Source organism: Lutra lutra, chromosome 16 (genome assembly GCF_902655055.1).
Source record: "Lutra lutra chromosome 16, mLutLut1.2, whole genome shotgun sequence".
In the NCBI taxonomy this organism is placed as follows: Eukaryota; Metazoa; Chordata; class Mammalia; order Carnivora; family Mustelidae; genus Lutra; species Lutra lutra.
The window spans coordinates 52,027,465-52,040,867 of record NC_062293.1 but is presented as its reverse complement, the minus strand read 5'-3'; the positions used below and the strand labels follow the sequence as shown (position 1 = coordinate 52,040,867).

Genomic DNA, 13,403 nt, shown 5'->3' with positions numbered 1-13,403 from the left:
AAATGAAAACAAGATTGGATTGGGAGGGAGACAAACCATAAGTGACTCTTAATCTCAGAAAACAAACTGAGGGTTGATGGGGGGAGGGGGGTTGAGAGAGGGGGGGTGGGGTTATGGATATTGGGGAGGGTATGTGCTATGGTCAGTCCTGTGAAGTGTGTAAACTTGGCAATTCGCAGACCTGTACCCCTGGGGATAAAAATATATGTTTATAAAAAATAAAATTTAAAAATAAATAAATAAAATAAAGACATACCTACAAAAAAAAAAAAAGAAGAAGAATAAAAGGTCCAATTTAACTGAAAGAACAGTTGTAACTTTGTATTTGCCTAATAACTCAGCCATAAAATACACAAACCCAAAATTAAAGTAACTAAAATAGGAAACAGAGAAATCTACAGTCTTACGAGGAAACATTAAAAATCTCTCTCTCAGGGACGCCTGGGTGGCTCAGTTGGTTAAGCAGCTGCCTTCGGCTCAGGTCATGATCCCGGCGTCCTGGGATCGAGTCCCACATCGGGCTCCTTGCTTGGCGGGGAGCCTGCTTCTCCCTCTGCCTCTGCCTGCCATTCTGTCTGCCTGTGCTCGCTCTCTCTCCCTCTCTCTGACCAAAAAAAAAAAAATAAAATAAAAAAAATAAAAAAATCTCTCTCAGTACCCGACAGAAAAAGCTGACAATCTGTAAGTACATAGATTTTAGCAACATAAACAATTTGATATTGCTGGGGTGTCTGCGTGGCTCAGGCAGCCAAGCCTCTGACTCTCGGTGTCAGCTCAGGTCCTAATGTGAGGGTCGTGAGACTGATTAGGAGCCACACTTGGCGCAGAGTCTGCTTGAAATTCTTTCCACCTTTCCTCCCTCCGCCCTCTGCTTCTCCCCATTCGCATGCTCCCTCAAATAAACAAATGAATAAAATTTAAAACAAAAACTTGTATCTAAAACTGCACTCAATACCTATAGACTACACATTTTACACACAAAGTGCACACAAACCATTCTCAAAATTGTCCATGTGGTGAAGAAAATATTAATAGGGGCGCCTCGGTGCTCAGTGGGTTAAAGCCTCTGCCTTCGGCTCAGGTCATGATCCCAGGTTCTTGGGATCGAGCCCCGCATTGGGCTCTCCACTCAGCGGGGAGCCTGCTTCCTCCTCTCTCTCTGCCTGCCTCTCTGCCTACTTGTTATCTCTCACTGTCAAATAAATAAAATCTAAAAAAAAAAATGTTAATAAACTTGTAAAGACTCAATTCATACACAGCATCTCTGGCCACAGGAAAAATTAAGGTAGCAAGATTACTAGAAGATCCCCAGATGGTACAACATTTGAAAAATACTTCTAAATAACTTGAAGGACTAAGACATCACAATGGTAATTATCAAATGCTTTGAATTCAGTAATTATGAAGTTGCTACTTTAAAAAAAGGTGTGATATAGGGGTTTTTGCTTTTTGTTAATTTTTTTTTTTTTGGTCTTTTACGGGGTGTGATGCAATTTATATAGCCTTAAATAAGTTATAAAAAAAGAATGGCTGAAAATCAATGATATAAGTATCCAACTCAGAACTTAGAAAAGATCAGTCAATTAAATGCTAAAAAGGTTAAAAAGAAGAAAGAGAAGAAAGTAATAATAACAGAGGTCAAACATACAAAAAAGATTCTTTAAAAGCCAAATAAGATTGATAAACCCTAGGCAAGACTGATTAAGATAAAAGAAAGAAAACAAACAAAAAATCAATGTCAGGAATGAAAAGGGAGATATCACTTCAGATCCATACCGACATTTAAGAGAGGATAGTATGCCAATAAATTTAAATTTTAGATAAAATGGATCCATTGCCAGATAAACATAACATACTAAACTGAAACAAAAAGAAACAAGACATATCAATATTCCTGTAACTACAGAAGGAATAGAAGCTATAAACAACTTCCATAAAAAAGCATCAGGCCAACAAGGCTTCCCTAATGAAATCAAAGTATTTTTTTTTTTAAAGATTTTATTTATTTATTTATTTATTTGTCAGAGAGAGAGAGTGAGCGAGCACAGGCAGGCAGAGTGGCAGCAGAGGCAGAAGGAGAAGCAGGCTCGCTGCCGACCAAGGAGCCCGATGTGGGACTCGATCCCAGGACGCTGGGATCATGACCTGAGCCAAAGGTAGCCGCTTAACCAACTGAGCCACCCAGGCGTCCCTCAAAGTATCTTAAAATAGCTATCTTTCCCTCTCTCACAGCACTTCCTATTCTCCTGACCATAAGCTGATGGTCTTGCTTCATATTTTACTTTCAATTCAGAATCTATTATATTAGAATGCCTTGATCTTCCTATCAAGGGTTGACCTATCATCTGCACCTGCCTTCTCCATCCTTCCAAGTGCTCCAGCCAAAGAGGTGGCCTCTCTGGCTATCAATGGTAAATCCCTCCTTTTCCTTTCTTGAGTTTATGCCCTTTAACCTTCTCACACACTTTAGTTTTCGTTCTTCACTGAGTCCCATCCTGGTCTTGTAGCATCAATTTCTCCCTCTCCACTATGGCATTATTCTTATCAGCACTCAAATATGCCATAAAAAGTCCCATCCAAATATAAGACAAAAGAGTTTTGTTCTTCATTCCGTACTTTCCTGTAGCTACTGCCCCATTTCTCTTTCCCTCTTCATGGTGGTGGGGGGGTATCTTCTCTAAAGAGTCATCTAAACTATCTCTAACGTCTACTTTTCATTCACTCTTTTAAAAATACATAATATTTTCCTTTTTAAAATTATTTTTATTTTCTTAAAGATTTTATTTAATTGTCAGAGAGAGGGGGAGAGAGTGCACCAGCAGAGGGAGAAGCAGCAGAGGGAGAAGCAGGCTTCCTGCTGCGCAAGGAGCTCAATGTGGGACTGGATCCCAGGATCCTGGAATCATGACCTAAGCCGAAGGCAGATGCTTAAAAATTCCAACACTCAGTGTTATTGAAAAGGACTGAAGATGACACAAACAAATGGAAAGGTATTCCATGCTTATGGACTACAAGAACCAGTCCTGTTAAAATGTCCATACTACCCAAAGGAATGTACATATTCAATGTAATTCCTATCAAAATACCAACAACATATTGCATAGAATTAGAACAAATAATCCCAAAATGTGTATGGAACCAGAGAAGACCCCACATAGCCAAAGCAATCTTAAGGAAAAAAAAAAAAAAAAAAAGAATAAGGGCTCCTGGATGGCTCATTCTGTTAAGCATCCACCTCTTGATTTTGGCTCAGGTTATGATCACCAACCTCTTTCAAAAAAAAAAAAAAAAAAAGAGAAAAGAACAAAGCTGGGGGTTTCAGTCTCAGATTTCATGATATAATGTGGCAGTGATCAAAACAGTATAATACTGGCACAAAAAGAGACATAGATCAATGGAACAGGATAGAACAGAGAGTCCAGAAATAAACCCATATTTATATGGTCAATTAATAACAAAGGACGCAAGAATATACAATGGGGAAAAGAAGGTGTCTTAAACAAACAGTGCTGGGAAAACTGGGCAGCTACATACAAAAGAATGACACTGGACCGCTTTCTTACACCATGCAGAAAAATAAACTCAAAATGGTTTAAACACCTAGTGTGAAGAGCTCAAACCATAAAATTCCTAGAAGAGAACATAGGCAGTGATTTCTTTGACACTGGGCACAGAAACATTTTTCTAGATATATCTCCTCAGGCAAGGAAATCAAAGGTAAAATTAAACTATTGGGATCACACGAAACTAAAAAACTTTTTGCATAGTGCAGGAAATCACCAACAAAACAAGAAGACAACCTACTGAATGGGAGAAGATAATTGTAAATGCTACATCTGATAAGGGCTTAATATCCAAAATAAAGAACTTAACTCAACATCCAAAAAACAAATGATTCAATTGAAAAAGGGGAGAAGGGAGGAAAAGACATTTTTCTGAAGAAATACAGAACGGCTAATGGAAACATGGTAAGATGCTCAACATCACTACACATCAGGAAAATGGAAACTAAAACCACAATGAGATATCACCTCACACATGCCAGAAAGGCTGAAATAAAAAACACAACAAATAAAAAAATGTTGGTGAGGATGTGAAGAAAAAGGAACCCTCAAAAAAACAAAAACAAAAACAAAAAAAAACCCGCATTCACCACTGGTGGGAATGTAAATTGTAAATTAAGCAGCCACTGTGGGAAACAGTAGGTAGGTTCCTCAAAAACTTTAAAACAATTATCATATGATCCAGCCATTCCACTATTGCGTACGTACCCAAATAAAACAAAAACACTAATTTGAAAAGATATATGTAGCCCTATGTTTAATGCAGCACATTTTACAATAGTCAAGCTATGGAAGCCACCCAAGTATCCACTGACAGAAGAATGGATAAAGGAGATGTGGTGTGTACATACAATGGAATATTACTTGGCCATGATAAAGAATGAAATCTTGCCATTTGCAACAACATAGATGGACCTAGAGGGTATTATGCTAAGTGAAATAAGTCAATCAGAGTTTAATACAGGAAACAAAACAATGAACGATGAAAAAAAGAGATTAAAGAGAAACCTAGACTCTCGAATACAGAGAACAAACTGGTGGTCACCAGAGGGGAGGCAGATGGGGGATGGGTGAAATAGGTGAAGGGGATTAAGAGCACATTTATCTTGATGAGCACCAAGTGATGAATAGAATTATTGAATCATTACATTGTATACCTGAAACTCACATAAAACTATGTTAATGATACTTGAATAAAAAAATCTATAATATTGATACATGAAAAGAATATGTATAACACCTACTGAGTTACCGATGGCATCACAATAAAATTCTCAAGTGAACTAGAATCCATTTCTTGGATTCCATCCCTACTATCAACTTAACCCAAGTTATCATCACTGCCTAGACTATCGTAACAACCTCATTACCTGGTTTAATGTCCTCAAGCTCAATTTCCACACACACAGTTATTTCCTAAAAATCCTTGATTAAAGTCATCAATGCCTTCACACTCACTTTGATTAAAATCCAAATGGTTACCATCACCTACAAAGTTCTGAGTAGGCAGGCTGTTGTCTACTCAGTCTCCTGCTTACTTAAGGCTTCAGTCATAACAGCCTCCTTTTCATTTTGAGAACACATTTCATTCTTTTATTTTTTGTTTTAAGATTTTATTTGACAGAGAACACAACAAGAGGGGGAACACAGGCAGACAGAGTGGGAGAGGCAGAAGCAGGCTTCTTGCTGAGCAGGGAGCCTGACATGGGGCTCGATCCCAGGACCCTGGGATCATGACCTGAGCTGAAGGCAGAGGCCCAACGACTGAGCCACCCAGACACCCCTCATTCTTTTCTGTGTCCAGTCCTTTGCCTGGAATGCTTCTCTTTTCCTCTTCCCTTGGCTGGTTGCTTCTGAATCTTCAAGGCAGATGTCGCCCCTCAGAAGCCTTCTTTGACCATTTGGAGGAGGCACCCTCATCCTCATCACACTCTTTCATATCCCCCAATTTATCTCATAACTGAAGACTGTTACAACCATTATTTAGCTTCTTTTTATTTCTATATTTGTTAATTTCTCAAAATTTAATATTCATGATGGCAGGGACCTGGTCCATCTTACTCATTGCTCTAGAACTAGTACCTAACCCACTACGCAGAATACAGATATCCAATAAATATTCATTAAATACATAAATAAATACTGTATTTTGACATTCCACTGGTTCCTTGTTTGTATTCTCAATTAGCAAAGAACCTGGAGGAGAAGAGGAGTGTGCCCCCAGAATTGCAGCAGGCTTACAGGGGAAGAAAGTGAAATAATGAGTAAGTAGGTCTGGCTTAAGCGGAACCAGTGGGGACCCTTAGGAAAGCGTTTTCAGGAAAATTAATGAAGGAAGAGATGTCAGAAAATGGTTAAACAAATGAGAAAAATGTAAAGTTAGAGTTAACTTAAGAGACAGAACCGAAAGGGGTGCTTCCTGCATGTCTGGACAAAGGACTAATTATGAAGATCATGTCCTCCAGAAAGTAAAGTAGGATGGGAATCAAAAGTAGAGAGTAGCAGCAACAGGACAGGGAAAAGGAGAGAGCGAGCAAGGGAGGGAGAGACTCCCTTCTTCAGAGATCGTTTTGAGCAAGGATACTGCCCAAATTATTTCAGAGGTTCTGCTCCATCCATAACCTATGAACTTAAAAGAAATCCAGTCCTCCTGGTTCTTATGCACTCACCTGGGTAGGGGGTTCTTGCAATTTCTCTCACTACCACCCATGGTCCTTTTCCAGCCTCCAAATGAGATATCATTTCTGGTTTGGAAACTGCAAGCCCTGTTCAGAGAAAAATGAATACGACTTGACTGTGTCTATGAGTAAGAACTACTGCCTAATTTAGTCTCAGCTCTTAATCTTCAATGCAGAGTGGTTATTATGCAAAGTTCCAGAAATGAACTGCCCAATACAGTTGTCAAAGCCACAGGTAGCTATTAAATTTAAATTAGTTAAAACTATATAAAATTTAAAATTCAGTTCTTCCATTGGACGAGCCAGATTTCAAGTTCTCAGCAGTCCCTAGTGGCTAGTGCCTGTCATACTGGACAGCACAGACACAGAACATTCTATTGTATGGTGGTGTTACAGATGATTACAAAGGAGCCCAACACTATGATCCTAGGTTCTCTGTGATTATCAATCACGGGAATAATCTGAGTTTAGAAAGAAAATGAACACATCTGTTCCTTTCTTTCTGGAGGTACTGATAACTCCCATTTATAAAAATAATCAGAAAAAACTTCAGTCTTAAATCTGAGGCGATGTCAACAATCTCCAAGATGCCAATGAAATATGTATTTCTTACTCTACAATGGGTGGGCCACTTAATTAAGAGCAAGGGATAGCATGATCCCAACAATATCCCCCTAATATGAGATTTTAATGCCTAAACTCTAACCCCAGGTCAGTTCAGTACTTTAGAGGCTCTGTATCTTCAGCACACCTGATCAAGTGGGTAGGTACGGGAACCGGAAGTTATTCTTACCCAGGGAGACAAGATTCCTATAATTCTCTAGCATCACATCCTTGTGTAGTTTCCTCTGTGAAGGGTCCATCAACCTCCACTCTTCTAACGTGAAGTCTATAGCCACATCTTTAAACGTCACGGGATCCTAAAATAAATACACTGTGATCACCCAGGCACTACACAGTGAGACCTGTTGGGCAGAATGATACATGTGAAACTGGAGGAATACTCCAGAAATCAGAATCACCAAATGACCACTGAAGTCAACCAGTTCAACCCTCAGAGGCTGAGGGAATCTTTCCAGCGATAAGAACTTAAAACCACAAGAGGAAGCCCATTCGATTTCCTGAGTTTGACTTGAAGCAGATTTTCTTTTCAGACTACTTAAAAATCTGGCTTTCTCTAATTTTGAAATATTGGTCTTACTGTATTATCTGGAGTCAACAGCATGGTTTCCTCCTTCCCTAGAAAGTCCTAACATCGGATAACAGCTAGTAGTTTCTACCCAAATCATCCTTTCTCCGTCAAAATCCTGACTTATCTATACTATCTGCTCTTCCTTAGTTCCAAATCTACAGAATATGACTTAAAAATACATACAGTTTATCATTCAGATTGTAGTTACAGTTTATTGTAAGCTCTGTTTTGAGCAAGAAAAGATAAGAAATCATGGGCACCCTGGAGAACTTCTTTGGTCAGGATACGAATTACATATGTGCTTGTATTAAAAAATGGAAGAATGAGCCTTAAAATTTTTTTAGTGGTTACCTGTTAGAAGAAGGGAATAGAGAGAGTGCAGAGGACTGGGATTAGAAGCTAGACTCTTTTGAATATTTCTTGTTTTGTAGATCATGTAAACATATTATGAAAAAAATTAAAATTTTAGTCATCCCACAAAATTAAAAGGAAAATGAAACCAGTTTGAAGCACAGACAATATTTCATCAAAGACGAAATATTTTAAGTGACTTTAAAACAATTTTCTGTATATCCTTTGTGAAATACACCTCAAGAAGAAAAAGAACAGCAAAAAGCAATAACTATGTTTTCAATAAATAATCATACTGTTGGTGGTAGTGAAGAAAATGCTATTTTGTAACTGCTGTGTACATAGTGTTTGCTAAAGCAAATTGGTATATTGACACCACTGAGAACCAAATTTGGCATGACAGAAAGAAGATAGAATGTGATATTGGTGAGATGATGCAGTAACTCCATAGATCCAAATTTGAATTGGAAGTATCAGTATAAACTCATGACTTATTTTAGTTTTAAGGAAGAAAATAAAATATATTTCCTAGTTTCATTCATGGAAAAGGCCTAAAAATAAAAACAATAACTAATAAGGTAACATGATGCAAGCTAGAATGTGGCCTAAGTATTACTTATCACTAAAAGGAACAAAGGCCTGGAACATTCTGTGATACCAAAGGCAAGGCAGCTATCAAAGACTACTAAGAGCATATCTAAGATTCAGGAGAAACTTGAAGAGGCTCCCACTACTTAATAATAATGGGATAATTTGAACATCAGTGAGGATAATAAATACAATGGGTTTCAAAACCACATTTAAATTCATGATTCCAGGGGCGCCTGGGTGGCTCAGTGGGTTAAAGCCTCTGCCTTCAGCTCAGGTCATGATCCCAGGGTCCTGGGATCGAGCCCTGCATCAGGCCCTCTGCTCAGCAGGGAGCCTGCTTCCTCCTCTCTCTCTGCTTGCCTCTCTGCCTACCTGTGATCTCTGTCAAATAAATAAATATAATCTTTTAAAAAAATTATGAAAATGGTACCTCATGAAATAGAAATTCTGTAGTTGAAAAATATAGAAACTGAAATAAAAATTTCACTAGAGAGTTTCCCTGAAAGGAAGGAGCAATTTGAGCAGCAGTAGAGTGTGAATGTTTGTGTCTCCTTCTCTGTCCCCACTTTCATGTGTCAAGATCATAATGCCCAGTGTGATGACATTAGGAAGTCTGGCCTTTGGGAGATACTTAAGTCATGAAGGTGGAACCCTCATGAATGGAAGTAATGCCTTAGTAAAGTAGCTCCAGATAGATCCCTAGCTCCTTCTGCCACGTGAGAGTACAGTGAGAAGTCTGTGACCCAGAAGAGAGCCTTCATCTGAACATGCTGGCACACTGATATCAGACATCCAGCCTTCAGAACTGTGATGAATAATTCCATTCTCTATAAGCCACCCAGTCTTTTGTCTGTAGAAGCTCAAACAGACTAAAATAAGCAGGCAAAGAAAAGAGAGAGAGAGAGAGAGAATTGGTAACTTGGAAGATAAAATGATATTATTTAGACTGAAAACAGAGCAAAAAAGAATGAAAAAAGTGAACAGAACTTCAGAGACTTGTGTAACAATGAGCATACCAATGTATGCATGATGGGAGTCCCTGAAGGAGAGGGGGAAAAGAGGCAGAAAAAATATTCAAATAAATAATGGTTGGGGCACCCGGATGGCTCAGTCGGTTGAGCATCTGCCTTCTGCTCAGATTGTGATCCCAGGGTCCTGGGATAGAGCCCTGCATTGGGCTTCCTGCTCAGTGGGGAGCCTGCTTCTCCCTCTCCCTCTGTCCCCCTCTCATACTCTCTCTCTTGTGGTAAAAAAAAAAAAAATTCCCCAAATTTGGTGAACATTAATCTGCACATACAAGAAGCTCAAAGAACACTAAGTAGGATAAAATCAGAGACCCAAGCCTACATATGTGATAGTCAAACTGATGAAAAGACAGAGAATTTTTTTTTTAAGATTTTATTTATTTATTTGACAGACAGAGATCAGAAATAGAAAAGGAGGCAGGCAGGGAGAGAGGGGGAAGCAGGCACATACAAGAAGCTCAATGAACACTAAGTAGGATAAAATCAGAAACCCAGGGGCACCTGGGTGGCTCAGTGGGTTAAAGCCCCTGCCTTCGGCTCAGGTCATGGTCTCAGGGTCCTGGGATCCAGCCCCGCATCGGGCTCTCTGCTCGACGGGGAGCCTGCTTCCTCCTCTCTTGCTGCCTGCCTCTCTGCCTACTTGTGATCTCTCTCTCTGTCAAATAAATAAATAGATGTCTTTAAAAAAAAAAATCAGAGACCCATGCCTACATATGTCATATTCAAACTAATGAAAAGATAAGGAGAGAATCTTGAAAGAAGCAAAACAGAAGAGACTCCTCATGTGCAAGGGATCTTCAGTAGAGATGTCAGTTGATTTCTAACCAGAAATCAGTGAAAGTAGAAGGCTGTGTTACAACATTCAGAATGCTGGAAGAAAAAAAGTCAACAAAGAACTCTACAGCCAGCAAAATTATCCTTCAAAAATGATATATAAAAAATGAGAGAATTCACTGCTAACACAACTGGCCTGCACTAAATTCATTTCAAGTAAAATGACACAAGACAGTAACACAAATCCACATAAAGAAATAATAAACACCGGTAAACATAACTCTACAGACAACAATATAAACATATTTTCATTTGTAAATTTTTCATTTCTTATTTTCTGTTATTTTTTATTTTTCAAAGATTTATTTATCTGTGGGGCACCTGGGTGGCTCAATGGGTTAAGCCTCTGTCTTTGGCTCAGGTCATGGTCTCAGGGTCCTGGTATAGAGCCCCACATCCTGCTCTCTGCTCAGCGGGGAGTCTACTTACCCCCACTCCGCCTGCCTCTCTGCCTACTTGCAATCTCTCTCTCTCTGTCAAATAAATAAATAAAATCTTTTTTTTTTTAAAATTTTATTTATTTATTTGACAGAGAGAGATCACAAGTAGATGGAGAGGCAGGCAGAGAGAGAGAGAGAGAGGGAAGCAGGCTCCCCGCTGAGCAGAGAGCCCGATGCGGGCCTCGATCCCAGGACCCTGAGATCATGACCTGAGCCGAAGGCAGCGGCCTAACCCACTGAGCCACCCAGGCGCCCAATAAATAAAATCTTTAAAAAAGTTGTTATTAGAAGCAAAGAAAGGTATTTTGTAATGATAAACTGGTTAATTTATTAGTAAGACATAAAAAATTTAAACATTTATTCCCTTAAAGGAATCTCAAAAAACAAGAAACAAAATTCATAGAATTGAAGAAACAAAGACATAATCCAACAATAGACTTCAATGTCCCATTTTCAGTAACAGTACAAGGCACAAGATCAACAAGGAAACAGATGACTTGAACAGACATCTGTAGAACACGGAGGCATCCAATTATAGCAGAACATATATTCTTCTCAAGTGTACGTGGAATATTCTATAAGACTGACCATATGTTAGGACACAAAGCAACTCTCAAAATTTTAAAAGACTGAAATCGTACAAAGTATCACTTCTGATTACAATGAAATGAAACTATAAATCAACAAGAAAAAAAACTAGAAAATTCAAAAACATGTAAATTAGATAACTTTTTTTTTCTTTAAAGATTCCATTTACTTATTTGACAGAGAGAGAGAGATCACAAGTAGGCAGAGAGGCAGGCAGAGAGAGAGGGGGAAGCAGGCTCCCCACTGAGCAGAGCCCGATGCAGGGCTCAATCCCAAGACCCTGAGATCATGACCTGAGCCGAAGGCAGAGGCTCAACCCACTGAGCCACCCAGGCGCCCCAGAATTAAATAACTCTTAAAAAACTAATGAGTCAAAGAAAAAATCACAAGGGAATTTAGAAAATACTTTGAGAAAAATGAAAATGAATTACTTTCTATCAAAACTTGTGGGAGACAGTGAAAGAAGTGCATAGTTGGAAATGTATAGCTGTGAATGCCTACATTAAAAAAAGAAAGATATCAAATCAACACTCTAAACTCATACCTTATGGAACTAGGTACTATGCAGACCTGTACTCTAAAATGCTGATGAAAGAAACTGAAGACAAAACAAAGAAATAGAAAGATATTCCATGTTCATGGATTGTAAGAACAAACATTGTTAAAATGTCTATATTACCCAAAGCAATGTACAGATTAAATGCAACCCCTATCAAAATACCAACAGCATTTTTAACAGAACTAGAACAAACAATTCTAAAATTTTTATGGAACCACAAAAAAACCCAAATAGCCAAAGAAATCTTGAAAAAGAAAAGAGAAACAAGGTATCACAATTCCAGACTTCAAGTTATGTTACAAAGCTGTAGTAACCAAAGCAGTATAGGACTAGCACAAATATAGACACATGGATCAACGGAACAGAATACAAAACCTAGATATAAAACCATAATTACATGGTCAACTAATCTTCGACAAAAGAAGAAAGAATATACAATGGAAAAAAGACAGTGTCCTCAGCAAAGGGGGTTGGGAAAACTGGACAGCTACCTGCAAATGAATGAAACTGGATGACTTTCCTACACCATACAGAAAAAATAAACTCAAAATGTATTAAAGGCCTAAATGTGAGACCTGAAACCATAAAAATCCTAGAAGACCACACAGGTGGTCCTTTCTCTGACAACAGCCATACCAAATTTTAAGATATGTCTCCTGAGGCAAGGGAAAGAAAAGCAAAAATAAACTACTAGGACTACACCAAAACAAAAAGCTTCTGCACAGAGAAGGAAAGAACAAACAATCCAAAAACAATGTATTGAATGGGAGAAGATATTTGCAAATGACATATCTGATAAAGCACTAGTATTCAAAATATATAAAGAACTGATACAACTCAACAAAAACACAAATAATCCAGTCAAAAAATGGACAAGAGGGGCGCCTGGGTGGCTCAGTAGGTTAAAGCCTCTGCCTTTGGCTCAGGTCATGATCCCAGGATCCTGGGATCGAGCCCCACATCAGGCTCTCTGTTCGGCAGAGAGCCTGCTTCCCCACTTCTCACTCTTATGCCTCTCTGCCTACCTGTGATAAATAAATAAATAAATAAATAAAATCTTTTAAAATAAATAAATAAATAAATAAAATCCTTTAAAATAAATAAATAAGTAAATAAAATCTTTTAAAAAAAAAATGGACAAGAAGACTTTAACAGACATTTCTCTAAAGAAGACATTTGGCCAAAAGACACATAAAAAGATGCTCAACATCACTCATTAGGGAAACGCAAATCAAAACTAAAATGAGATACCACCTCACACCTGTTAGAACAGCTAAAATCAAAAATCCAAAAAGAACTGGGACGCCTGGGTGGCTCAGTTGGTTGGACGACTGTTTTCGGCTCGGGTCATGATCCCGGGGTTCCGGGATCGAGTCCCGCATCGGGCTCCCGGCTCCATGGGGAGTCTGCTTCTCCCTCTGACCTTCTCCTCGCTCATGCTCTCTCTCACTGTCTCTCTCTCAAATAAAAAAATAAAATCTTTAAAAAAAAAAATCCAAAAAGAACTGTTGGTGAACTTGTGAAGAAAAGGAACACTCATGCACTGTTGGTGGGAATGCATCCTGGTGCAACCACTGTGGAA

The 13,403-nt window shown here is 38.7% G+C and overlaps 1 protein-coding gene across 13 annotated transcripts in view; it reads right to left on the bottom strand.

The window, feature by feature from the left end:
• Window positions 1–13,403, bottom strand: part of LOC125087259 (zinc finger protein 624) — a 51,616-nt gene that overhangs the window by 15,187 nt on the left and 23,026 nt on the right. For 9 of the 13 annotated variants that reach the window (XM_047707414.1, XM_047707412.1, XM_047707413.1 and 6 more), the window contains 2 exons: window positions 7,035–7,161; window positions 6,233–6,328 (listed from right to left, as the gene is read on the bottom strand). The exons of 2 other annotated variants lie outside the window; for them this stretch is intronic. In XM_047707414.1, coding sequence (XP_047563370.1) covers window positions 6,233–6,328; window positions 7,035–7,161 — 223 coding nt within the window. Of the gene's footprint in view, window positions 1–6,232; window positions 6,329–7,034; window positions 7,207–13,403 lie in introns of all 13 variants that reach the window. 2 more of the 13 variants (XM_047707421.1, XM_047707425.1) reach the window with 2 other exon arrangements.